The following is a 27,971-nucleotide window of genomic DNA, read 5'->3' as shown; positions in this document are numbered from 1 at the left end:
ATGGTTTTGTGTTAACAATTATTGATTAGTATTAATGGTTATGGCATTTTGATTTATATAATTGTTGTAGGTTAATGCTAAACAGGAATCTAGTTAATAATTATGAATTTTTGGTAAAGGGTTATAGAAGTCGAAGAATAATAATGATTTTTGGCTTAATTAATTAATTAGTTAAAGTGCGTATCTAATAGATGTGGTGGGAATAACTAATTAGTCAGACCTTAAGTTTGATGTCATACAATATTTTTTGAAGAATTGTGTTATAAAATATGATAGATGTCGGTATAGTTTCTAAAATAGAGTATCTTGATAATATATGGGAGAATCTTATGATTGACATTCAATCAAGTAACTAGATCAATGGTCCATGAGCTTTTTTGAATGAGATTGCTCAAATGACCTTGTGTTTAACAGACATCAAAATTACTTTTAATTAATAACTAGTGAGTGTCATGCCATAAGTTGTTGCTTTTCCTAATTTTTTGTCAAGTACGGACAAATTCAAGTCATGACATGATATTGTAATTGCATGATATACAAAAATAAATCGTTAATTTTCCTATGAAAAATCTTTAATTTTCCTAAAATAAAAAATTCTTAAGAGTTTCAAGATGAAAACAATAGCTTAAGTTTTTACAAAAATTTGGAGTAAGAGAATATATCTATACTAGCATCTTATTATTATCAATAAAGTTTTACATATCTAACTACTTATGTATTCTCTTCATTTGAACTAAATCATCTAAATTAAGAGTTTGTCTCCTAACTGCCTCCTCTCTCCTTCTTTTTCTCTCTCATCTCTTACAAAACCCTAATTTTCAATCTAGGGGCTACCACCACCCTTTTGGGCGGTGGTAAGCCCATTTTCTCCTTTTATTACTAGTTTTTTGTGTTTATCATTCTAATAAACTTCAGTCTCTCTCTAATGGAGAGTCTTTTTTACCCATATATTGGGTTATGTCTACCCATGTATTTAGTTTTATCTCTCTCCATGTGCGAGTTTAGAGAATTTGTTTTTGGATTTTTGTGTAATTCAAGATGTTGATTTGTTGATCGAAATTTGTGCAGAGTTGCAACAAATGTCAAGACTTCGATTACAATCATTTGAATTGAATCCGGTTCTACTTCAAAACTACAAAAGATCGACATACCCCCTTGCAGAAGGCTGCATCAAACAACGATGTGAAAGACGAGGGTTTTCAGAAGTGTTAGATCTACAACGGTCGTTGTTTTGTCATATTAGAATTATATTTATTTCATTTGATATGTATTTGTTTAGTTTTGACTTCTTTTGTAGAAATCGTATGACTTTAAATCAATGAATTAATGTTAAATTTTTTTAAAAAAAACTACTTATAATTAAGTATTTATTTTAATGAGATACTAGTAAGAGTCTCGAGCGATTTCCCGATTTGTTAAATTTCGTAATTTTTTCTAGTATGGAAAAATTTGACAAAATGATATTTTTTGAAATGAAACCTTAAAATTTTGGTAACGAAAACTACAACTTTCTACAAGGAATTAAGCTAATAGTTTATGTCCATAATAATAACTTTTAAGTTATTATTATAATAAAAGTGCTGGGAGTGTGTCGATATCGGTCCCTGCGTTGGACCACAGACTGAATACTTGGATAGTGACGACAGAGAATGATTTATAAAATTATAAACGTGAATCTATCCCTATAAAACGAACTAATAAGCTCACATGGCCACATCCACAAATCCATGTACCGCTGTATTCACCTTATCACTATAGTACGAACTAATAAGCCCAAGACCACTGCTGCTTGTTGATATTCTATGGCCTATTATGTGTGATATTTTTAGAAAAGATAACTAGTATTTAGGCCCGGACGATGCTCCGGATTTTCTCTTTGCTATAATTTATTAGTAGTTAAATAAGTATTCTCATACTCATTTAAAAAAGTTATCTTATTCATTATATGTATTTCAAACGTTTTCCATTCATATGTCATCATTAATTTTGATTACAAAATTGATAGTGGTATGGTGGAGTAATGGTTGGATTTCTTACTTTCATACTTGAGGTTATGGGTTTGAATCTTTACGTAAACAGTTCTTTTTTTTTTTTTTACTATATGAGAAAGACATAAATATAATGTTATTGGATGAGGGAGGGTGACACGTGGCACATATACGTTCTTAGGAACGCGTTTTAATATATTAGTATAGATTGATTCAAAAATCTAACTAATTTATAAGGCACACCAATTTAAAGGTTGTATACAAAGCTAAATTATTTAGAAAACAACAAGCCTAAAAGGTTGGCTACTATTACAAGTAAAATCCCTAATATATTGTTGGGATGAGGATTCTAAACTTGAGTAATGCCTATGATTTGGGTTGATATTCCATTGAGTTACCACAAGATATGGCAATGGGTTAAGGACCCGACCCGGACCCGCTAGGATCCACCCATTGATAAGGGTTTGAGTCTAGATTTTCTTGACCCAATGGGTCCGGGACGGGTATGGGTCCCGGAGAGAATGGGTCGAGTGTGCCGCTCCAGATCTCACCCGCAGACCCATATATATATATATATATATATATATATATATATTATATATATATATATATATATACTAGCATTTTTTGCACGCTATGCGTGCTTGTCCAGTTACTTTTTATGATTTTCTCAATTAGTTATTAATCAGAGTTAAAAAAAATTGATTTGAAAATATATTTGTAATTAATATTAAATTTTTTAACTATATCTTTTCTTAAATCAATGCTTCATTGGTTTTTTTTTAGTTATTTGTTCATCATTATTCAAATATATTATCGAGAGAAAGAAATATACAGTAGAAGAAAGTTTGTGCTCAAATAAAGTGGAAAAATTTGTGTATCAGATTCAATCGTCGAAAAGAGTTTAATTTACATAATAGAGATTATTGAGAATAATCAACATTTAGGTTTCGAATATTATGAGTATAATTATTAATATGAAATTCAAATTTTTATTTTTTCCTTTAATTGTGTCAATCAAGTTATATTGTCATTTTAATTTTTTAATAGTGTTTTTCGCACATAGTTAAGAAGAGAAAATCATTCTCCTTAATTTAATATTTAATTGAAATTTCAAATTCAATTTCGTTATCAACTTGTTGAATATATATGTGTAGGAGGAAAAAAAGATTATTTAACGTATATGACAATTTAAATTCATTAAGGGTATATTAGACTATTTAAGAGGGGACACCATCTTTCTCCCCCCTTCACTTATATATATATATATATATATATATATATATATATATATATGAAAAAATTTACCTGAACTCTAAAATTTTATAAGTTGTGATTCTGTAAAATCGTTAGTATTGTGAGTTGTGACTTCATTTAGGACTTATAACTTTGGTAGTTGTAACATTTTTAAGATGTTATGAGTTACTTTTTATAATTTTGTTTATATAATGCTTTTCTCAGGTATGTAAAACCTATATATTAGGTCGAAACAAAATGATAAAAACTAAAAACTAAGGACCCAATTAAGACCCGTGGATAGGGATGGCAATCCAATCCGAATGCTACCCTAGTCCGCTCCGATCCGAAGGAAAAAATCCGAGTTGGCTCCGACAAAAAAGTAATCCGACTCCGACTCCGTTTAAAAAATCCGACTCCGAGTCGGAGGAGGGTCGGAGTCAGATCTCATAAAAATAATCCGACATCCGAATCCGACTCCGACTTCGAGTCAATCAATCATTTTTTCTTATTTATGTAATGTATTATTTATGTATAATCTGACTTCGACTTTCAGTCAGTTGTATTATATAGGCTTTTCCCACAGAAAAAATAATTAAAAAATTGGAAGAAAAATAAGTCGGATTAGGCTCGGAGTCGGATGTTCGGATTTTAAGTCGGATGTCCGGATTTTAAGTCGGGTCGGATCTCGGAGTCGGATGTTCGGATTTAGGTCGGGTCGGATTCGGATTTTCAAAGTCGGATCTCGGAGTCGGACTCGGATTTAAAATCCGACTTTCTGTAGGGTTGGAGTCGGATTATGCATAATCCGGTCCAAGTCCGACCCGTTGCCATTCCTACCCGTGGACGGTGGACCCACTAGACCCAGCCGATCTGGGTCTAAAAATTCTAGACGCAACAGATCTGTGGCGAGTTTGGATCTGTAAAAAATAAACGAGTTTGGGTTCAGGTGGACCCGACCTAACCCAACTAATTTCCATCTCTAGCTACCACCACTCGCTTTATGCCCTGATTATGTGTAAATTTGATTTGAGTTTCGAGATTAGTATACTTGAAGTCCAAAATAGTTAACATTAAGATTATGTTGTGCACTTAGTACTTGATCAACAAACACATTTGGGAGATGGCAAGAATAAGGAAGCTGGACAGCAATTTTGTGAAGCATATGGATTTTTTTTTGATCAAGAATTTTTGGAATTTTGCGTAGTTATGTGTGGGAGATGCAATTTTGTGAATTATCTTGGGCATATACAGTATATCTCTATTATATAAGCCAAGGGAGGAGGTGTGGTGTCCTCTTTTGAAGTGCCTAAAATACTCTTAATGATCTAATTAATAGAATGAAAAAAATTACAAAAGCAAATCATTTAAAAATTCTCATTCCAACTAGCCATTTAAAACAAGTGTAAAATGGTATATGCATCAAATACTTCAATCAAAAATTAAATGAACAAAATATTTATACCTTATAAAAAAAGATGGCATACATAACGTGCACATGAAAAGTCTGAAAATTCACTACCTTTGATACTTTTTAATTCAGTTAAACCAACTCATTATTTTTGTTCTTTTTGTTCAATATTCATTCACAAAAAATAATGTTAACAATCACTCACAACCTTTTTATTTTTTTATATTAGCGAATTAATATATCTAAATTCATCTAACTGTTGAAATTTTCACATTTAAGTTTAATCATGAATAAAGTACGAATGGAGTATCTAATAGAATAACAAATTTTGAAATTAACGCACGCATCGCGTGCATATGAAGGCTAATCTTGTTTTAATGACGGTTGGTTGAAACTAGAGATGTTTATGGGAGGGACGACTTTTTATGCCCACTCAGACCGATTCGTTAAAATTACGTGTTTGGATAACAAATTTTGAAAGAATATTCTGATGGGCGGGACAAGTTTTTTTTTTTTTTTTTTGGTAAGTAAGCTAGATCAATATATTAACCACCACAAACATTACAACCAAACAAAGCTGCTACAAGTCAAATAGGCTAAAAGCAAGCTTCCTAGCAAACAAATTACAGCTTACTTACACACTTCATTGGATATTTCTCTAATCCACTCTCTATCTTTCCGACTTTTCTTCTTACTGTAACTACAATAGCATCTGTCAATTACATTTAATTGAATTCTATTACAGACACCAGCTACTGTATGAACTTTATTGTTCCAGAAAGCTTCATTTCTTGTCCACCATACATGGTATACCATTGCTGCCATACAAGATGCATAAACCTGCTTCCTGAATCTGGATTCTCTACTATGAGATATATCCCTGAGTAGTCTGGGTACATCAGTACTGTTGTTATTCCACCTCAACCAACTTTTGATTTTCTTCATCACATCAGCACTATAACAACAGCTAAAGAATAGATGTTCCTGAGTTTCATCCTCACTGTCACAAATAAGGCATCTTGCTGAATCACAAATTCCAACTTTGCAGAGTCTTTCTGTTGTTTGCATCCTATTGTGCATCACCAGCCACGTCATGAATCTATGCTTAGGGATAACTAATCTGCACCAGACAAGCTTATCCCAGTGTACTCTAGCATAAGTACCCACTAACTTCTTGTATATATCTTGTACTGAATATCTTGCCATGCTAATGAGTTGTGACTCATTCATAAGAGCTTTGATTTCTTCCTTTACAGCACACACCTTCTTCCAATACCAGCTACATTCCAAGGGTGGTTTGTAATCCCACCACCTACTGTCTTTAATATAGATAGCATTTATCCATTTAAGCCAAAGGTTATCTTTTTTTGCTGAGATAGCCCATGTATATCTCCCCATAGCTGCCACATTCCAGGAAACAATATTTCGAATTCCCAGCCCACCAGCATTCTTTGGGGTGCACACTTTGAACCAAGCCACATAACCCCCTTTAGAGCTATAATAATTCTCAGACCACAAATAAGCTCTACATATCATGTCTATGTCTTGCAGAACTTTTTTAGGGAGAATACAAATTTGAGCCCAGTAGACATGAATGCTATTAAGCACAACATTAACCAGCACAAGCCTACCCTGATATGAGAGGTTCCTGCTGCTCCAGCTTCTCACTCTAGCTGTCATTTTATCTACAAGAATTTTACAGTCCTTAGATGATAGCCTTTTAGGACTTATTGGGATCCCTAAGTATTTGAAAGGGATCTGACCAATCTTGAAACCAGACACCTCTGCAATTCTTCTAACCTCAACTGGATCCATACCAGTAGTATAGATCTCAGATTTGTTTTCATTGATTTCAAGCCCAGACACAGCAGAGAAATGCTTAAAACCTTGTAACATTATGTATGCTGATCTATATTCTCCTTTATAACACAAAATCACATCATCTGCAAAACACAAGTGGTTCAATTTCATCCCTTTGCACTTTGGGTGAAAATTGAATAGAGTATTGTCTCCCACCATTTTCAGTGTTCTTGTGAGGTACTCCATGCAGATCACAAAGAGAAGAGGGGACATGGGGTCACCCTGTCTAAGTCCTCTTTTGCCTGGGAAGAACCCACAGCTTCCACCATTCACAAGCAAGCTGAATCTTGGAGATGTAACACATTCCATCACCATCTGAACAAATTGATCTGGAAATGCTAAAGCTTTCAGCATACTTTCCATAAATTTCCAATCAATAGAGTCATATGCCTTCCTCATGTCCATTTCAATGATACACCCAGACTTAGAGTTTTTCCTTCCATAACCATGCACAATGTCTTGACAAACCATAATATTATGTCCAATGAATCTCCCTTGTATGAAGGCACCTTGATTCTCTGCTATTATATCAGGTAGTATCTTCCTCATTCTATTGCATATAACTTTAGTAATGCATTTATAGACCACGTTGCAGCATGCAATTATTCTATAGTCAGAAACATTACTTGGGCATTTAGACTTAGGCACCAAAGTCATCAAATTATTATTCATATCTTTCAACATCTTCCTATGAATAAAGAAATCCTTGATAGCAGTTATGATATCATTACCTATAATTTCCCATGCAGCTTTATAGAAAGTTGTACCAAAGCCATCAGGACCAGGTGACTTATCAGCTGGGATTAAAAAAAGAGCTTGATGAATCTCATCATCAGTGATTTCACTCATGAGCTCTTCTTGTTGTTCTGAGTTCAAACAAGGCCCCTGTGCAATTATTTCTGCACTAATCACACTGGAACCCTCTTTTGCTGTCCCTAGTAAGCCTTTGTAATATTCAATAAAGGCTTCAGCAACCTTTTCTCCTTCCACCCAAGTACCATGAATGTCATGTATGCCATAAATTGCATTTTGAGTCCTTCTCTTCCTTATTGCTCTATGAAATAAGGAAGTATTCTCATCACCCATTTTAAGCCAGTCATATTTTGACTTTTGTTGCAAGAATGATATGTAATGAGCATGTACTTTCCTATACTCACTTGCTGCCGCTTTTTCTATGAAATAAGTAAGTGTTCATAGGCTTTGCAATCAACAATTTGTATGTCTTTGAATCCCACTTTATTCAACTCTTGCATCTCAGCTTTAACTCTTTTTAATCTTTGCATCACACAAAACATAGGAGTTCCATTCACTGTACTACTCCAAGCTTCTCTTACTCTTCTCAGGAAATCAGGAGCTTCACACCACATTTTATAGAATCTAAATGGACTTGCACCCTTTCTTTGCACTTGGTGAGTCTGCAACAGCATAGGAGAATGATCAAAGAGGCCTTCAGGCAGGAATCTAGTCTCAGCTGTAGGAAATTCTTCACACCATCTCACATTACAAAGCACTCTATCCAATTTGCAAAACACTATGCTGCCTTCAGTTTGCTTATTATTCCATGTATAATAGCATCCTGAATACTTCATATCCTCCAGCTCACAATTTGTGACACATCTTCTAAAAGGGATCATATCATGATCTCTAACAGGACCCCCAATTTTCTCCTCCCTTTCTAAAACACAATTGAAATCACCTAACACCACCCAAGCCTCCTTCATGTTCCCTGCAATCATCTCCAAATCTTTCCATAGCTCCTTCCTCAATTCTGCTGAGTTAAAAGCATAGACAGAAGTACAATAAAACTCCTTTGTATTACTGATTGCCTGTACTTTGCAATGAATCATTTGAGAAGATATATAACATATATCCAACTTGAAAGAATCATCTTTCCAAGCCACAATAACTCTACCACCAGGATGATGAGAAGAGTTAGTGCACAAACACCAACCACTGAATATATTTTGATACATCCTACCCATTTTTGCTACCTTGACTTTAGTCTCAATGAGACTAACTAATCCCAGGGTCCTAGTACTAAGCAAATTCTTAACATCTTTTTGTTTGCTTATACTAGAGATTCCCCTGACATTCCAGCACATGATGTTATCCATGTTCCTTTTGAGGAGAATCCCTTCCCCTCTCTGCATCACCTATATTTCCATCAACTGTATACTGATTTTTCACTCCATCATCACCCATATCTCCCAACACCTCAAATGCATTCTTCAGTTCTGTATCTTCCACACTCTTCTCAGCCTCCTTTCTTCTATACTGCTGAGTAACTACAGTAAACTCCTTCTCTACACTTCCAGAAGCTACATTCACCTTAGTTACACCACCAGAATCAATATTCACCTTAACCACACTGTCCTCTTTCACTATATCTGCATTCTGTTGTGCAGTTTTTACAACCCATTTTTTACCCACCTCAACCTTCTTCTCCTGCTTCCTACACTCCTCAGATGGATGTCCCAAATTCTTACACACTTGGCAGAATTGTGGTTTCCATTCATAGTGTACTCCAGCCACCATTTCAACACCTTTCTCATTTATGAATGTGATTTGATCAGGAAATTCCTGATTCACACTCACTTCCACTAAAACGCAAGCAAATTGCAATCTATCACGTTTAGCTGTTGCTTGATCCATACGCACAAACTTTCCAACGGATTCCACAAGTTTCATCAAACACCTTTCATGCCAATATTTGAAGTCAATACTCAATTGGATCCATGTAGGAAGTATATTAAAATCTTCCTTCATCACATTCATCTCTGCATCCCATGGTTTCACTATAACAGGTTTATTATCAAAAAAATTTGAATTCCCCGCCAAAATTTTATCTCGCTGTTCCATTATTGCAAACCGCACAATATACACCCCTTTTTTAAGCACAGCTACCTTATCAACCCCCTTGTTCCTCCAGATTCTTCTTATGTAACCTTCCATCACCATAGGAGGTGGATTTGCTCCAACCACATAACAAACCACCGATGAACTCCAATAATCAACCTCAGGTTGAATATCCTCCATATATATCTTAACAATTCGTCGATTACTCAATTCACTATTATGATCATGATCAGAGTTAAGAGTGTGAGTAATTACCTCTTCATCTACATTTTCTTCATCTTCATCCGAGAATTGCAGAATTGGTACCGGATTAATCACACCACAACTTCTATCCACCCAACTAATTCGCTTCTCGCCACTATTTCTGCCGTCCTTAGTTACTGAATGAATAGATGACAACCATTCAGAGAAGATTCGATGCGTTTGCTGACTTTGTTTTAAGTCACGAAGGTCCTCCTCCTCAGTTCGTTCCACTGTCTCTACCTCCATAGCTGCTACACCAAGCAACTCCTCCATTGATTTTGTCTTCTTTGCATTTGAATCAGACGTCGGTCCTTTAGGCTTATTATTGTTTTTCCGATTCTTCGAAGTTCTTGCCATGGCAACGATTTTCATCGAGAGAACTTTTCTAGAGAGAGAAAAAACAACGCCATGTGACGGTTGGGGTGGGACAAGTTCGACCCGCTAATATTAATGGGCGGATATGGACAACTCTTGAACCCCTCCCTGGCACCTAGAGGTGGGTATGGGCCGGCCCGGCATGATTTGGGACCGCTCGAGGCCCGACCCGTTGTCCGCTACGTGGGCCGCGGGTCTGTCATGGTCAAGAAAATTTATTGAAACTAAATATTAAATTTATTTAACCGGTAATTAGTTAACCTGATCATTTTTTCCAAAATACCTCAAAATTATTGAAACTAAATATTAAATTTAAATTGAGAATGTTTTTGTCAAGAGAATCATAGTTAAAAGGAAAATTTGGCAAAAAATTTTTTTTTACGAGTTCATTTTTGTGAAAAAAAACCTTATAAAGCATTTTTTGCGAAAACAAACAAAAATCAAATTTTTTTTGGGAAAACAAACCAAAATCAAAATTATTTTTGCAAGATGAAACCTAACCACCACTACCATGCATCAATCCCCAACCCCTCCCTCCACCCCCTCGGGGGGCACCCACACCCCCCTTCGCCCCTACCCTATCTCCACTCTATTCTTCCCTCCTTCACGCCTCCTCTCTCTCCTCTCCCTTCGTCCAACCCCCCCCCCCCCCAACCGTTGTGCCACTCAGAACGCACCCCACCGCTGCGCCACTCAAAACCCCCAACCGTTGCGCCACCCAGAAACAATGGTTTTCGTTCTTCGATTTTTGATAGTTTCCGTTTCATTTGTGGTGGTAGTGGATAGTGGGCCGTGTTTCGTGGTGGTGGTGGGGGTTTCATGGTGTTATGGTCATGTGATGGTGGGGGTATCATGTTGTTATGGTCATGTGATCGTGGGTTGCGGAGGGGAAGCTGCGGAGGGGGTGGGGTGGACTGTGGTTGGGGGGGTGGACAAAAGGAGAGGAGAGGGGGGAGGGAGCTAGGGAAGAAGGGAGAGGAGAGAGAGTAGGGGTGAAGGGGGGTGGGGGACTACCGCCTGAGAAGGTGTAGGCAGGGGTTGGGGTTGCTGGTGGGGGTGGGTGGGGGTTGGGCGCAAGTGTTGGTAGTGGTGGCTAGAGGTGGTCAATGCCGGAAATTCTATGGTCAACGCCAGAAACGACACTAGATTTGTTTTCGAAAAAAAATTTGATCTTGATTTGTTTTTACAAAAAATAATTTATAAGATTTTTTTCGCAAAAGTGAACTCGTAAAAGTTTTTTTAAAACAAATTTTCCTAGTTAAAATGATTCTTTTCACTTTTTACTATGTTACATACATAAATTTTGATAGATATCTCTCTTAAATAAGCTTGTCATTTCTCCCTTATCCCAAAGACCCAAAGCCTCTATAAATTGGCTACAAACTCTCCTCACAGTCACACATGACACAACGCAAGTTTGAAAGGAAAAACAAGAGGTGATGAAAATAAAAACCTCTCCTAGTTTTCTACTAGGATTAATATGTTTAGCTCTAGTCCTCCTACTAGGAGAAGGTGTACAATGTGGGCGGCAATGCAACACAACCGATACTAATTGTCTTTCCGGTTGCTCAGTCGGCCGCCCATCACGTCCGACACCTCCTCGTCCTCCCACCCCGAGACCGCCACCTCCTCGTCCTCCCACCCCGAGACCGCCACCTCCTCGTCCTCCTACCCCGAGACCACCACCACCTACACCAAGACCACCACCTCCTCGTCCTCCTACCCCGAGACCACCACCACCTCCTACACCAAGACCACCACCTCCTCGTCCTCCTACCCCAAGACCGCCACCACCTCCTACACCAAGACCACCACCTCCTCCTACACCAAGACCACCACCTCCTAGTCCTCCTACCCCTAGACCACCACCACCACCACCTCCTAGTCCTCCTACCCCAAGCCCACCATCTCCTCCTAGCCCTGAACCACCAACTCCGCCCGAACCTACGCCACCAACTCCTACACCACCAACTCATCTTACTGACATAATCTCTGAAGAAATGTTTAATGAATTCCTCTTGAACCGCATTCAGCCACGTTGTCCTGGTAGATGGTTCTACACTTACCAGGCTTTCATTACTGCAGCTGAAACCTTCCCTGAGTTTGGTAATACTGGGAATGATGAAATTAGAAAGAGAGAAATTGCTGCTTTCTTTGGACAGACCTCTCATGAAACCTCTGGTTCATTCTTCTACTTCTCATTCTTCTTTACTTCCGTACTGCTTCACTTTACTAACATGCATGTTTTCATACTATATCGTATATTTATAGATGAACAAGTAGTACGTTATTATTTGCTAGTGCCTACTTCCTAGTGTTTATTCTTTGTCAATCTAATGATCTTTATAGTTTATGTTGGACACAATAAATTATATAATCTTAACGTTAAGTTTAGACGATATGAATTATTTTCTTTTTCACGTATCTACCCTAGTTATTATAGGTTGTTATTACCAGTTTTTTTACTTCTACTATTTTGACTTTTGACCATATTTTATTCTTTATGCATAAGGAAATATATAATTATATAAGATCTTGTTGTATTATTTACTTCGATATATATATTTTGTTGGATTATGCTCCAAAATTAGTCAAGTTTTCCTAATAGTTATGATTAGTTGCTAATAATTAGTTAGTGGGTTAACAAGTAGTGGTCTAGATAATGGTCTAGCTAGTGGGATAGCAAGTAAGTAGTAGGCTACATAGTGGACATGTTGTTAGTAGTGCTTTGTATGCCTATTTAAAGATGGTTTTGTTTATTCATAATGTGTACATGAAAAATATATAAAAAATGTAGTCTTTCTAATTCTCTTCAAGTTTCTCTTTCCTCCTCTAAAAATTCTACATGGTATCAGAGCTCCAGGTTAGATCCGGGAAAGGGAAAGAGATGAAGCAAAAAAAAGAAAAGAAAAAAAAGAGAGAGATAGAGAAAGAAAGAGAGTATTAAAAACAAAATTGAGTAAAAAGAAACAAGCAATGCAGCTTGATTTCATTGTTTGTGAGCAATTTTTTGTTTGAGTGAAATTTTTTGTGTTTAACCATGAAAGTAATGGTTGGGTGTGATGTGTTGTTGGGCTCCCTTTTAGCCCATGAAAATGGATTTTAATCCTGTGGAAAAAAGGGCATAAAAAATTGTTTGAGTTGAAGATCGAGTAATCTTTACGAGTGTGTGGAAGTCGTACTCAACGCAGAGACGATTTCCAAAGTTGTAGTAGTGGATGTGGTCAAATTTGCAAGACTACGTCAAATAGAGTTTATGGAAAGAAGTGCTCCATTTATTGAAGGTTGATGAGAAGTGCATCAATAAATTTAAAGTTGGTAATGAGAAGTGCATTACATTAGGAAAAGAAGTGCTTCCATGTTAATGGAGAGAAGTGTTCCATGAAGATAAAAAAATGAAGGTCCATCATGTGGGAAGAATTACCAAGAATCAAGATTGTGACATAATGTTTAATGTTGGCTCTTACAAATTTTGAAGCAAAGGGGTGTGTTGGATTATGCTCCAAAATTAGTCAAGTTTTCCTAATAGTTATGATTAGTTGCTAATAATTAGTTAGTGGGTTAACAAGTAGTGGTCTAGATAATGGTCTAGCTAGTGGGATAGCAAGTAGTAGTAGGCTACATAGTGGACATGTTGTTAGTAGTGCTTTGTATGCCTATTTAAAGATGGTTTTGTTTATTCATAATGTGTACATGAAAAATATATAAAAAATGTAGTCTTTCTAATTCTCTTCAAGTTTCTCTTTCCTCCTCTAAAAATTCTACATATTTCAAAAATATTATTAACTTTTTGTAATTTTTACTTTACCTAGCTAATTAAAGATATAATTGTATAAAGTTGTGCGTCAGCAAATGTGCAAAAAGTAAATGAGAGACAAAAACGGAGTACTACAATACTCCCCCCGTCTCATAATATAAGTCTTGATTTTGTGTTTACACGGAAATTAAGGTAAAGTGGCATCTTGTTTTATATGAATAAAAAGATTAATTTTTATTGAGAAACACCTACATTGTTTTTTTCTTTTTAACAAAAAAAAAATGAACATTAATGTTGCATGGTTTAATGTATAGAAGAGTTCAATGGGGTAAAAGATTCCATTTTATCATTAATAATGATGCATTAAAAGCTGAAATTATAAGGACTTTTTGATAATAAAATTATTTTCATGAGGATATTTTGGACATACATAATTATTAATTGAAAATAGAAACAAGATTTATATTTTGGGACAATTTAAAAAGAAAGGGGACTTATATTATGACACGGAGGGAGTATTATTTTTTGAGTTTTGTTTGTTTTGAGAGGAAAGACTTACCTTAGCTTTTATTCTAGATTGACTTTGTAAGTTAAACTTACCAAATCTTGATATATAGTAATTTACAAAGTATCTTATAAGCTAAGTCGTGATGTCTCCCTCCATCTTTTTTTTACTACTTGTTACATTTTTCTTAAATGAATGTCTCATTTTACACACTACATTGCTTTATTTGCATTGGTAACTATGACCCATCAAAAAATAACAATATTCCCCTTTATTTTTCTCATCTTCTTAACTTTAACTCTCAAATATTTGTTATTTTCAACAAAGTTAACTCTCAAATATTTGTCATAATAATGTGAAATACCTTCGGTTGATAAAGTGTCCAAAACAAAATGGTGTCATTTAAAAAGAAAAATGAGAGGACATATATACTAATGGATTTTTGAATTGACAATATAGGAGAACCGACCGCACAACATGGACCATTTACATGGGGGTATTGTTTCATAGAAGAAATTGGAGCCGGCCCTCTCAGCCAATATTGTGCACCCTCTGTAGAATGGCCTTGCATTCGTGGGAGGTTTTACTATGGTCGTGGACCAGTCCAACTTACCTGGTAAGTACTCCCTCCGTTCCAAAATATAGTTCTCATTTTCCTTTTTTCACAGTAATTTATGCAAGTAGAATATAAGAGGGATGGTAAAGATTTTTTTTTTATTTAAATAAATGTTGTATGGGAAAAGATGATTTTAGGAGAGAGAGTGGAGAATAATTAGTGAAAGAGCATTAATTGTAACATTTTGGTTGAATAAATAAAGGAAAAAACAAAATTCAAGAAGCAAATGAATGATGGGACACGGTTTTTCTAGACAAATTACGGAAAAATGTGGAACTAAATATGAAAATGGGAACTATATTTTGAGACACCCAAAATAAAAATGGGAACTATATTTTGGGACGGAGGGAGTATTATTATATTAGCTTACTCCTATTACTTGCATCGCATGTCCAAATTTTTATTGTTCATAGAAAAGTCATTTTCAAGAATTTTGCTATTCGACGTCTTAAAATTTTTTACTACGCTTTCTAATTACATATTTTTATAGTGTACTTATTTTATACCTTTCCATTTCTTCTCTTTTTCCTTCCTTTCCTTCACTTAAGTTTTAACTTGATACATATAGCTAGCAAAATTATCTTAGGTATTTTAGCTAATTTAAAATTTTTGGTAATGATAAATAATTTGCAGGAATTTCAACTATGGGAAAGCAGGTGAAGCACTAGGTTTGGACCTCCTATTCAACCCAGACATAGTAGCACATGACCCAGTTATTTCTTTCGAAACTGCAATTTGGTTTTGGATGACTCCTGAAGGAAACAAGCCTTCTTCCCATGAAGTCATAACTGGGCAATGGACACCAACTCCTGCAGACATAGCTCGCAACAGATTGCCTGGATATGGTTTAATCACAAATATTTTTAATGGTGCTTTAGAATGCGGCACTCATGGACCAGATAATAGAGGGGAAAATCGAATTCAGTTTTACAAGAGATACTGTGATCTTCTAGATGTTAGCTATGGAGATAACCTTGATTGCTACCGTCAAACTCCCTTTGATTGGGGTCTTAAAAAACTTCAGGGAGCTAGAGAATCATGGTCGTCGAGCTAAAATTATACGCATGCATGTAGTCTCTAAGTCCATACATTATTGTCTTCATGCGTGTATGATATTGAGTAAGTTGGTATGTTCAAAAATATGTGGTGTCTGAAAATATGCAAACAGAACCAGCAATAAGTAATAAGCAAGGTTTACTTGCACCAAATCTGGATCTGTTCTAGTGAAATTGTTGTATGTTCGTATTGTATGGTAATGAATAAAAGTTTGTGTTGTATTTGCATTATCGTCACCTTATTGATATTAATTTTTCATATTCAGGCGTTTACAATCATAAGGATTACTGTAGGACCATTGAACATGCAGTTGAAGTTAGTCTTTAATATGGTGTTCAAGAAGAGTATGGAAAATAGAAATGAGGAATGAACGTACTCTATATTATAAGAGACTACTAGTGTTGTTTAGTCAGTGCTATTGTTACACCTAAAAAAGACAATAAGATTACATTTACATTATGGTCAAAAGGTCTTATGTCTACCGTCTTATACCAGTCTCGCCGGTCGGCCCAAGCCCACTACACCACCAAGTGGGAAAAAACGGGCCAATAATGAAATTCATATGATAAACTCATATCCCAATCTTGGACACATCATTGGATGTGTTGGTTATTTTAGCAAAAGTTCTAATAATGGTAATCACTTTGTTAATAATCACAAAACTAAGATAATAATATGTTGTACATGTTATTTGATTTAAGCACACAAGTTTCATCTTTACATCATCTCCAGTCGTTACAGTATTATAATGAGACTATTGGTTGTATACTTTTAGTTGTAGTTCCCTCATGATTGCTTTAAAAGGGGTTTAGCAGACTACTTATACTAACAAGTAACAAACTACATCTTTATTTCAAAAGGCTCATTTTATAAGTTAATTGAAAGCTAAGCGTGCTTGAACTTGTGTTGATATGTAAAGATGAAAAAGGGGAAAAATAGGTCGTTGCTAATTCCCCTAAAATCAAATAAAAGTCCTAACTATCCACATAAACTAGTCAAGTGGTAAGCAAGGTTTGAACCACAATGATCAAAGGTCTCACCAAGGTATAGAGTCACTAAAAGTACGTGAAGTCAAAGAAAATTCAAATTTTTGGTTAAACTAAGGTCTAAACTGTTGAAATTCAAAATTAAGAAAAGTACTAGAAGTAGGAGAAACACCATAATTATGAAATACTCATATTCCGTATATTTTTGAATAATATTGGACGAGTTGGTTCTTTTAACATAGAGATCTAATAATGGTGATCACTTTATTAACAATCAAATTACTGAGATTATTATAAATATGTTGTACATATTATTTAATTTTGTCGTTTGAGCATTGTTTATGTCTTTTCTTGGAATAAACATACATGGTGATCAAAAGCAATAAATAAATTACCAAAACAACGAAATAAAGATTAAATATATGAAAATATGCAAAACCTCATGCGGGTATGAACATGTTAGAATATACAAGACATAGGAAAGAGTGGACAATATCAAGATCTACATAAATAAATGATTTTTAATAGGATCAATTATGCAAGGTATGTATCTCATCATCGGGTAATTAAGTGGAGAAACAACATTATGTTTCTACACTGACCTCACCAAGTAAGCACACAAGTTCCATCTTTACAACATCTATAGCCATTACAGTATTAAATGAGCCCATTGCTTGTTGTATACTTTAAGTTATAGTCCCTTCATGATTGTTTTAAAAGGGGTTCAACAAACTAATTATACTAACAAGATGCATCTTTCTTTTAGGTAGTTTTATTTGTTGATGTTTTATCCCATATCATCCTTGAGGATCACACCAACACACACACAAACAGAGGCAAAAAGAGGCAAACAGATGCAAAAGAGGCAAGGAAGCATAGAGGCAAACAGAGGCAAAAAGAGGCTAACAGAGGCAAAAAGAGGCTAACAGAGGCAAGGATGCATAAAACCAACTACCTAACACAGGCAAATAGAGGTAAACAGAGGCAAAAAGAGGCAAACAGAGCCAAGGAAGCATAAAACCAACTACCCAATACAGGCAAAGAGAGGCAAACAGATGCAAACATAGCCAAAAAAAAAAGGCAAACATAGGCAAAGAGAGCCAAAAAGAGGCAAATTGAAGTAAAATCAGCCAAATTAACTAAAATAACATGAGTATCAACTTTGTAAAGAACATGAAATCAGGTTACATGAACCAATATACGAACCCTAAGTCTCACCTATCAAGCCTCGGTCAACTTAAATCAACAAAATCAAGCCTCGGTCAACTTAAAACAACAAAATCGAGCTTCAGTCAACTTTAAACAACATAATCAAGCCTCAGTCAACTTAAAACAACATAATCAAACCTTAGTCAACTTAAATCAGCAAACTCAAGCCTCAGTCAACTTAAAACAACATAATCAAGCCTTAGTCAAACAAAGTCAAGCCTCAGTCAACTTAAATCAACAAAATAAAGCCTCGGTCAACTTAAAACAACAAAATCGAGCCTCAATCAACTTAAAACAACATAATCAAGCCTCAGTCAACTTAAAACAACATAATCAAACCTTAGTCAACTTATATCAACAAAATCAAGCCTCGGTCAACTCAAACAACATAATCAAGCCTCAGTTAACTTAAAACAACATAATCAAGCCTCAGTCAAACAAAATCAAGCCTTACTCAACTTAAAAAAATAAAATCAAGCCTTAGTCAACTTAAAACAACAAAATCAAGCCTCGGTAACTTAAAACAACATAATCAAGCCTCAATCAACTTAAAACAACAAAATCAAGCCTCAATCAAACAAAATCAAGCCTCAATTAAACAAAATCAAGCCTTAATCAACTTAAATCAACCAAATCAAGCCTCGGTCAACTTATATCAAGAAAATCAAGAGAAATTTGCATAAATCTAGTATAATCAACTTAAAACATCCAAACATAACGAAAATCCAGTTAAATCTCCTTAAATCAACCAAATAAATTAAACTCAAATCATAACCTTAAAACATGCAACCTAAAATGCAAACAAAATCAGGTTACATGAACCAAGATCTGAACCCTAAAGCAACAAAATCAAGCATCAGCTAACTTAAATCAAGCCTAATCAAGCTTTAATCAACAAAATAGAGCATCAGTCAACTTAAATCAACAAAATCCAGAGAAATTTGCTTAAATCTAGTATAATCAACGAAAATCATCCAAAAAGAACGAAAATCAAGCAAGATCTCCTTTTATCAACCAAAAAAATTAAACTGAAATCATAATCCTAAACATGCAACCTAAAACGCAAACAAAATCATGCTTCTAAACCAATCCCACATGTATTTCATTCAAAAATAACTTTTAAAAAATTTAAAATAGAGAATAAAGTTAAGGAGTGGATCATCTCCCGCAAAATCACTTAGGGGACGTTCAAAAACCATTTCTTGATGGTTTTTATACCACCGAAGGTAAGATCGCCATGAATCGAAGCCTTCTGGTGGGGGATCTTCATTTTTTCCAATTTGTTTTTTGCATTTTTAGACCACCAAACTCAAGATCTGGTGGTTTCTTTAAAGGAGAACCGCAAGACCAACAAAAATTCCCAAAATCGAGCACCTTTTTTGAAACCCTAGACTTTTCTGCCTCGGCATCAAACTCATCAAGCAAAGAAAAGAGACGTTTCTTCGAGTTTAGAGTTAACTCGTCCATGAAAAACCGAAGAATATAGGGGACTCAAAATCTAAACTCACTTAAAAAAAAGAAATTTTGGTTTCAGAATAATCGCAGGAAGGCGTAGATTATTAATCTACGTTTTTTTGAGAAATTTGAACAAACAAACCCTAGATCTGAGGGTTTGAGGAAGAAGCAGAGAGAGGAAAGTGAGAGTCAGAAGGAAACTGAGAGTCAAAAGCAGAGAGAGAGAAATGACGGTGAAAGGGTAATTAGGGTTTTGGAGGGAGTATTATAGGAGCGGTTGGGGAGGGTTAAATGGGGGAGGTGGGTAGTAAATGAGGTTAAGTGGGGATGTTTGATTTTAGTTGGGCTTATTATTTTATGGGTAGATGGTTTAGGAGTGGGTCCTTTTTACCATTTGTAGTATATTTTGCAAATGTAGTAACTACATGGGGACACAGCTAAATGGCAAAATGTAGCAACATTTGTGGGACGCATGGAGTATTTATTAATTACAACTAATTATTTAGGTGTAAAACATACTCTATAAAAAGAAAACGACAAATAGTTTTAAATTTGGCTAAGAGATATGGCAATAACGTCTCAAGCGAAAACAATAATATTGTTAAATAGAAAAACTAATCAAAATGCGCAAATAGTTAAAAATCAAATGAATATATCTCTTGTATTATCTAGTTAAAATGTAAGTACGATGCAACTTTAGGTTTACAATTTACAAATGATAATCCAAAGGTTAATTTATGATAAGATGAAACTCAAATTTGAGCTCAAACCTGATTTCATAGAAAAACTAATTTTTTGAATAATGTCCATGATTGTTTTAATAGAGCCCCTAATTATTTTTTGTATTACATTTCAATAATGCAAAATATCTAAAGTCGATTTCTTAAGCTTGTCTAGAGAATGCAAGTAACTTTACTTATTATACATAGCCCTTGATGGGGCTGCGCTGTATTGCTCGATCTGGTTCATTATAGTTTCTTCGAAGACGAATTTGATTTAACCTTGTTTAATTGTATCTTGTTTTTCTTTAATATCTATTGTAGATGCCGTTTGGCCTTCAATTAATGAAATTTCTCTTTCAAAAAAAAAAATACATAGCCCTTGATCATATGGTCAAGATTATGTTAATGAATCGTCGTGTCACTCCACTTTTTTATGCCAAAGTTATTTTCGCTTAATATATTTCCGTAGTTCAAGATAACAAAACCACCAACTATCTAGTACTCTTACATGTTGCCAAATTTTTTAAAAACAACTACTACGAAAGTCATCTGAAGCTTAATCATTGAATCATATCATTACTCAATCGAAAAAATATACACTTTAGAAATAGATGATTCTGTTTGCTGATTACGTGCGTTATTTGTGTGTGTGATCATGGCTTTGCCTTATTGATCCTGTGATGATCATTATGGTGAGTAGAGTATAACATTGACATTACATGTTCACAAATGTGCATCATTGGGAATCTGGAGTGGAGAGATTTGTGTAACTAGCATAGTTTAATTTCTGCTTTCGTAGGAACATGTTTTATTTGAGTTGGTTGGTTTGTTTAAGTTGGTTTGTTTAAGTCCTAAACATTTGTTATTTGCTTATTGAGTTTTAATAATGTTAAAATTTAGTTAATTGTTTTCCGCTGCAAAATTCTGAATAAGCCGATACGTTATCACACGAGCGATAATGCTTTGGTAATTCTCTAAGTTTTATATTATAAAAGTATTTTCTAAAAAGAGAGAATTATCGGGGTGTTACGATCTTCGTCAAAGACTCAACCATTTTCTTCGTCACCTCGTCACCACCGCCAATAGCAATTTGGTTTTCTTTTCAAACGTCGTCCCTTGATTCTGTCCAGATCTAGTTTTCGTTCAAGATTTTTTTTTTCCATTTTTTAGTTTAATTTGTTAATTTTTGTGTTGATTGATTTTGTTTTTGTGTAATATCGTTCAATTTCGTCCCCAGATTTATTGACTTTTGTGTAATTTTATATAATTCCACATTTATTCTTTTTGTGTGATTTTTATGTAATTTCACTAAATCCTAAATTTTTGTATAATTTATTATAATTGCAGATTTTTTATGAGTTCATATGTTGTTGTTTAGTGTAGTGTTACGAGAATTTGAGATATTATTTGATAGAATATTAAAATGGGATAATTTGGTAGAATATTTGGTAGAAAAATGAGGAAAATTTAGTAGAATATTAAAATGGAATAATAAATTTGGAGTATAGGGTTTAATAAGATATTTTTTAATATTATTTGAAAATAGGGACATTAGGTAATTATAGAAAATATAAACAAGTACATGGTATTTAAAGTTTAACTCTTAAATTAAATATAATTTATTTTTATATTTAATTAATTATTAAGTGTAAGAAAATTTATAAATTTATATATTTGAATGATGTTATAGATATAAAAAAATAATTGAATTTTAGTAATATCTGGTTGAGTACGATCGGGTTCTAGTTTGAATGCAGGTCTGTCTGGTTAGGTCAGCATATAATCTTATCAGGTGCCAGTCAGGTATGGTAATCCCAGGTCAGGTTTCAATCAGGTCTAGAGACTGACCCTCACAGGTCAAGTCGGTCAGAATCAAGTTGACCAGCGGTCAAATCTGTTTCTGATACCGCATTTGTCAAAATGAGTCATAAAACATAACTAATTTTTTGTGAGATGAGAGAGAAAATTGATAAGAGAGAGATGAATGTCATGTTTTTTTTTTGTTCATCAGTAGACTATTAACATAATGGATAATTTCTAAACAAAAATCATTTCTATCTTAAGCTATAGTAGTCTTTTTTTTTTTTTTTTTTTTTTTTTTTTAGGGGAAGCTATTGTAGTCTTGTAGAGGCATAATGCCATAAAGTCACAAAAACACAGTGAGCGAAGGTGTTACATATAGCGGAGAACCGGCGGCCACAACTGCATATTCACACTCCAATTTCAACATGGTTCGTCTCTCTCTTGCTCTCTATCTCCTCTTATGCTGAAAAATTTCTGTTATTTTTCTTGTTTCTATTTTTTGTTTGCTTTTTTCGATTGTATAAGTGATCGAATCGCAGTTTCATCTGACCTAATTTTGCTCGCATTTCGTTATCTACGTTGCTTGATTGATTCACTGGTTTCATCGTTGTTCTTTGTTGTCATTCGTAGCAGTTTCTTTGATATGTATAAATTTGTGTTTTTTTATTGAGTTTTCTGTTCATGTTAGATTTTGATTTGTTTTTTCATACATTCTGTTAATTAGAATTAATGGTAGAACTCATCTTGTTTCTTTTTTCAAACTTGTTTGATTCACTGCTTTCATCGTTGTTTTTGATTTTCATTCGTAGTATTTTTTTTAATGAGATGTATGAAATTGTGTTTTTTAATTGAGTTTTCTGTTCATGTTAGATTTTGATTCTTTTTTTTTTTTCATACATTCGGTTAATTAGAATTAATGCTAGAGCTCATCTTGTTTTGTCTAATTCGCAGTTTTTTGTTTATTTAAATTATCTCTTATAAGAGTGTGTAGACAGTTTTATCCAAAAGCATTCCCTACAATACAATAGAAAATTACTCTATTTTGAATCGGACTGAAGTCTTAGAAAGATGTCCCGTGTCATGTAGTAGCCGGTAGACCTGAATCGTATGCACGAGCAACGAGACGTTGAAGGGAAAAATGGTAAAGGAGAGATGCGAATAGTTTTTTAGCTAAGTATTGTGTTCTTTATGTAGCATGGAAGTGGGTGGGGTGTTATAATTGGATAAATTTCAGGTTTGAGGTGTTTGTGTGTTTTCTTAGTTCGGTGAAACTTTACGATAATGAGGGGTGGGTGGGAATTACAGGTTCTAAAGGAATCCGTGCTTTAAAAGCTATCCTTACAACTTCTACAGAAAGCATTGTTAGAGTGGGCAGCTGCTAAATATTGATTTTACTATTTGTTTCAGGCGAGAGGTTTGAAGAAGCATATGAAGAGGCTCAATGCCCCCAAGCATTGGATGCTTGAAAAACTTGGTGGAGCTTTTGTAAGTAAAATGTTGTCATCACTTGCATTTTGATTCATCTTTTACATGTTTGCTTACTGGCTGTGTTTGCTACTGTGTAGGCCCCCAAGCCATCCTCTGGGCCTCACAAGGCTAGGGAGTGTTTACCCCTTATCCTAATTTTGCGTAACAGGTTGAAATATGCTTTGGTTTACCGTGAAGTTATTGCTATATTGATGCAACGCCATGTTCTGGTTGATGGGAAGGTAAGGACTGACAAGACCTATCCTGCTGGTTTCATGGGTATGCAACTTTACTCTGTTTAATGCTTTCTGGGTCCATCTTGTTTTGCTCTTAAGTTTTGATGCTTGTATTTTGTCATGGGATGAATTTGTGGTCATTACATCAGTCTGGTTCAATTGCTGATGGCTTTATTTCAATGTTTGGTTGTTGAGTACCTTTCTAATCCCTTTGGTGGTTGTTGGGTATCTTCCTATTTCTTTAGTTTTAGGGTGACCTTTGTGGCTTCTTGGGGTTTGTAATTTACAAATTGTTCCTTCATTCCAGATGTCATATCGATTCCCAAAACAAATGAGAACTTTCGTCTCCTGTACGATGCCAAGGGTCGTTTCAGGCTGCACTCAATCAGGGATGAGGAAGCCAAGGTTGGTTTTTGTGAGACTTGACAGATATTACATGATTTTTGACTGTTCTCACTAGTACTATTCTAATACAGAAATTCTGTTTTGGCAGTTCAAGCTTTGCAAGGTAAGGAATGTGCAGTTTGGCACTAAAGGAATTCCATACCTTAATACTTATGATGGGAGGACCATCCGTTACCCTGACCCCCTCATCAGGGCTAATGATACTATTAAGCTTGACTTGGAGGAGAACAAGATTGTTGACTTCATCAAGTTTGATGTTGGAAATGTTGTTATGGTCACTGGAGGAAGAAACAGAGGCCGTGTTGGAGTCATTAAGAACAGGGAAAAACATAAGGGAAGCTTTGAGACAATCCACATTCAAGATTCACAAGGTCACGAGTTTGCTACTCGTATGGGAAACGTCTTTATCATTGGTAAAGGTACAAAACCTTGGGTGTCTCTCCCCAAGGGGAAGGGTATCAAGCTTACCATCATCGAGGAGGCACGTAAGCGAGCGGAGAAGACTGCAACTGCTTGATCACAATATGCAAATGACAGGATCCAGTTTTTGTCCTTTGGGACACTTGAGTTTTTTTGCTGTTTGAGGAAACCCTTTTTTATTTAATAGCTTATCTAAGTAAACATAGAATAGAGTTGCTACTGAACAGCTCAGGGTTTTGTTATGCAACCATTCTAAGCTGCTTCTGATGAATCCTTTTTGTTGCTGATGCATAAAGTCTTGCTTTAAGTTTCGGAGACCTTTGGTATCTAGCGAGATTAAAAAATAGTTTCTAGAGCTATGTTTTGGACATGAAAGTAGTAAAATGAGTAGGAAAGTACTTATATTCTTCAAATTTAGGGTATTTCCAATTATTTCTATATAAATAGTTATATTATTAGAATGTATTCTACTAATCACATTGATTTTTTTAATTGGGCATAGGATGAGTGGAAAAGGAAAGAAAAGGAAGGCTAGTTTGTTCTAGGTTGGATGGATGATGCTCTATCACGTGCTCTAAAGAAGAAAGATTGCCCTAGGTGTGTGTTAACAGCTAGGCGTAGCATTAGGATTACAACTATTTGCGGAGATCAAAGTAGTATTGCTCGAAAGAGTATGCGCATGGATGATCTGGAGATGCAGGAATTCGAGGCTAGAGTGACCCAAAGAGTTAGAGAAGAGATGATGGAAGAGATGAATTCGAAGTTGGATGCTTTAGTTCAAGAAATATTAATGACTTTTGCGGTGCAATTTGGTATTCAAATACCAAATCAAACAAGAATCAATGTTCGCTAGTCATATATTAAGGGTACACGGTGAATCTTACAAAAATTTAAGGAGTATATAATGTTTTTTGAAGGTTGGAATGCATGTAATGAAAAAATATTATTCAAGGATATTTGGTGAAAAAATCCATTTTCTAATTTTTTTTTTTTGATGCAAATGGAGAGGAGAACCTCGAGAAAAATAGACAAAGCAAAAATAACCAAAAGAAAACTAAAAAAGGAAAAACCTAAGGAGGGATGAAACGAGGCATAGCAACACCTACAACATCCTCAAAAAGAAACGACCTAGATTTAAAGGTGGGACTTGAATCAACTCTGTCTTGTTGTTCTGACAAACTTCTTGATTGGCTAACCAATCTGCAGCTCTGTTTCCTTCTCTGTAGCAATGTTTGACTACCACTATCCAGCTCGGATCTCCTAACATCTCCCGACATCTGCGGATTATATGAGTACAAACACCTCCATACGTTTCAGTCCCTTGCAAAGCTAGCACAACAGCTTGATTATCCATCTGAACTTGAAGCTTGCTAATTCGCATCCGTTTGGCTAAACCCAAACCAAACTCCACAGCTTTTATCTCAGCCATAAAAGCATGACAGGCACCAAAATTTAGAGAATAAGCACACTGCAGCGCGCCCACATTATTTCGTATTAAACCACCCCCCAGCTGGACTCGGAGCACCTTTTGCAGCCCCATCCGAAATCAACACCAACCATCCTTCCGGTGGTGCCATCCACCTGATAAAAGTCTCAGTGCGAATAGGCCTAGGATTATCCAAGCCTTGGTCATCTACAACCAGTGACCTCCAAGCTTCCTCAAAGCGCGCCATTAGGAAAGCACTCGTATCAGCAGGTATATCGTGTGTGTTATTAAAGATCACACAATTCCTCCATCTCCAGATCCACCAGAGAATAATAGCAAAAAAGATAGGCCATGTTTCAGCCGACAAATCATCTTTAGCTTGATATTTAACATTACGAGTGATCCATTGCGTAAGTGTACCAGAATAAAAGGACCTTGCAGGCTCACCAAGCTGCCTCCAAACTTCTCTAGCTGCCCTGCAGTCCCTGAGAACATGCAGCACTGTTTCATCCTCATTGCAACAGTGTATGCATCTTGAATCATCTGTAATATGACGCTTGTAATGATTAGCATTACACATGAGTCTGTCATGCATCACAGTCCAGAGAAAAACTCTAATGCGCTGTTGCACCCGAAGTTTCCAAATGAATTCCCAACAGCCATCATTCGGTTCCAAATCTTCACGCCTTATAATATTAATCGCAGATTTAATGGTGAACTTACCTTTAGGCGAATTTGCCCAGTAAAATAAGTCACCATACTCTGAATCCTCCTTCAGTTCATGAGCATCAATTTCTTTAATCACATTGGGCGGCAATAAATTTGCAAAAGTATCCCACCTCCATCCAACATCTTTCTCCCAAAGTTCAGCAACTGTGGCCCCTTCAATCTCCGGAGGAATAGCGTGCAATGCAAGATCCCTGAGTGATTTATTTGAAGCCCAACAGTGATCCCAGAACAAGGTTGATTCTCCATTGTTAACTGCTATTCTTGTTCCATTGCGAAGAGTAGTGGCGTTTTCAGTAATTCCCCTCCAAACATTAGAATGTTAGTTTTGGGTCTAAACATATCCACATCACATCGACCCTTACAATATTTGCTTCTTAGGACCCTAGACCACAACGCATTCGGTTCAGTGAGCACCCTCCAATCCATTTTCTAATGGTTGAACATAAAACTATTTTTAAATTGACATATAAGAACTTATTAAAAGAGCATTCCCATCATAAAAATCAATGATGATGTTTTGGTCAAACTTAATTACCTCCCTCGTCCTCGAATAGTCTGAACACTTTTCTTTTTATGTTTGTCGCGAATTAGTTTGAACACCCCCACTATTATTATTTCTTTCACTCTTTTGGTCCACATTTTACATTTTTTCAATAAAAAGTTATCCAACTTTCTCTTTCCTTTCATAAAAAATACTCCCTCCGTCCCAAATTATTTGCTACATTTGCTTTATCACAAAGACCAAGGAGGGAGTGGGGACCATTGCCATAACAAGAATTAACAAAAAAACAAATAGATAAATTGTGGGACCTATGTACTATATATGGAAATATTTACAAAAACCAAGGAAGGAGTGATGGCAAATTTGTAAATAAAGTGTGGGACCTATGTACTATATATGGAAATAGTTGCAAATGTAGCAAATAAATTGGGACACACCTAAATGGCAAAATGTAGCAAATAAATTGGGACGGAGGGAGTAACACATCAACTCATATCACATCTACTTTTTAACTTAAATAACATTTGATAACCGCACTATTATCACCTCCAAATACGTGTCATAAACAAGTGTTTAGATCTTTATGATTAGGAGGGAGTAATAGTTTTATTGAATTGGACATTTATCTATATACCAATCTTATATGCACTCGTGCCCTTCTGGTCGTGCATGCATGTGCACCACCTACTCATTGAATTTATGGTTGTA

The 27,971-nt window shown here is 35.3% G+C and overlaps 2 protein-coding genes across 2 annotated transcripts; both read left to right on the top strand.

Annotated features, from left to right (window-relative positions):
- The first annotated feature begins 11,354 nt into the window (after window positions 1-11,354).
- Window positions 11,355-16,133, top strand: LOC104883960 (endochitinase). The gene is made up of 3 exons (XM_010668540.4): window positions 11,355-12,150; window positions 14,691-14,847; window positions 15,481-16,133. Exons 1-3 carry the CDS (start codon window positions 11,409-11,411, stop codon window positions 15,899-15,901), a joined length of 1,320 nt encoding a protein of 439 aa, XP_010666842.2. The 5' UTR covers window positions 11,355-11,408; the 3' UTR covers window positions 15,902-16,133.
- Window positions 16,134-22,360: 6,227 nt separating this feature from the next.
- Window positions 22,361-24,877, top strand: LOC104883961 (40S ribosomal protein S4-1). Its single transcript, XM_048634895.2, has 5 exons — window positions 22,361-22,506; window positions 23,486-23,563; window positions 23,644-23,824; window positions 24,089-24,186; window positions 24,275-24,877. The coding sequence occupies exons 1-5, from the start codon at window positions 22,504-22,506 to the stop codon at window positions 24,701-24,703; spliced, it is 789 nt and encodes a 262-aa protein (XP_048490852.1). The 5' UTR covers window positions 22,361-22,503; the 3' UTR covers window positions 24,704-24,877.
- The last annotated feature ends 3,094 nt before the right edge of the window (window positions 24,878-27,971 follow it).

The sequence above is a fragment of the Beta vulgaris genome, chromosome 8, assembly GCF_026745355.1.
Source record: "Beta vulgaris subsp. vulgaris cultivar EL10 chromosome 8, EL10.2, whole genome shotgun sequence".
NCBI classification, from domain to species: domain Eukaryota; kingdom Viridiplantae; phylum Streptophyta; class Magnoliopsida; order Caryophyllales; family Amaranthaceae; genus Beta; species Beta vulgaris.
Note: the sequence above shows the minus strand (reverse complement) of the source record. Positions and strands in the feature narration are given on the sequence as shown.

Excerpts from the sequence above, each read along its gene's own strand:
- LOC104883960 (XM_010668540.4), top strand. The coding sequence starts at position 11,409 with ATGAAAATAAAAACCTCTCCTAGTTTTCTACTAGGATTAATATGTTTA. Across the intron at positions 12,151-14,690 it reads GACCTCTCATGAAACCTCTG|GAGAACCGACCGCACAACAT; the intron begins GTTCATTCTTCT and ends TTGACAATATAG. Across the intron at positions 14,848-15,480 it reads GGACCAGTCCAACTTACCTG|GAATTTCAACTATGGGAAAG; the intron begins GTAAGTACTCCC and ends AATAATTTGCAG.
- LOC104883961 (XM_048634895.2), top strand. Across the intron at positions 23,564-23,643 it reads AAAAACTTGGTGGAGCTTTT|GCCCCCAAGCCATCCTCTGG; the intron begins GTAAGTAAAATG and ends GCTACTGTGTAG. Across the intron at positions 24,187-24,274 it reads TCAGGGATGAGGAAGCCAAG|TTCAAGCTTTGCAAGGTAAG; the intron begins GTTGGTTTTTGT and ends CTGTTTTGGCAG.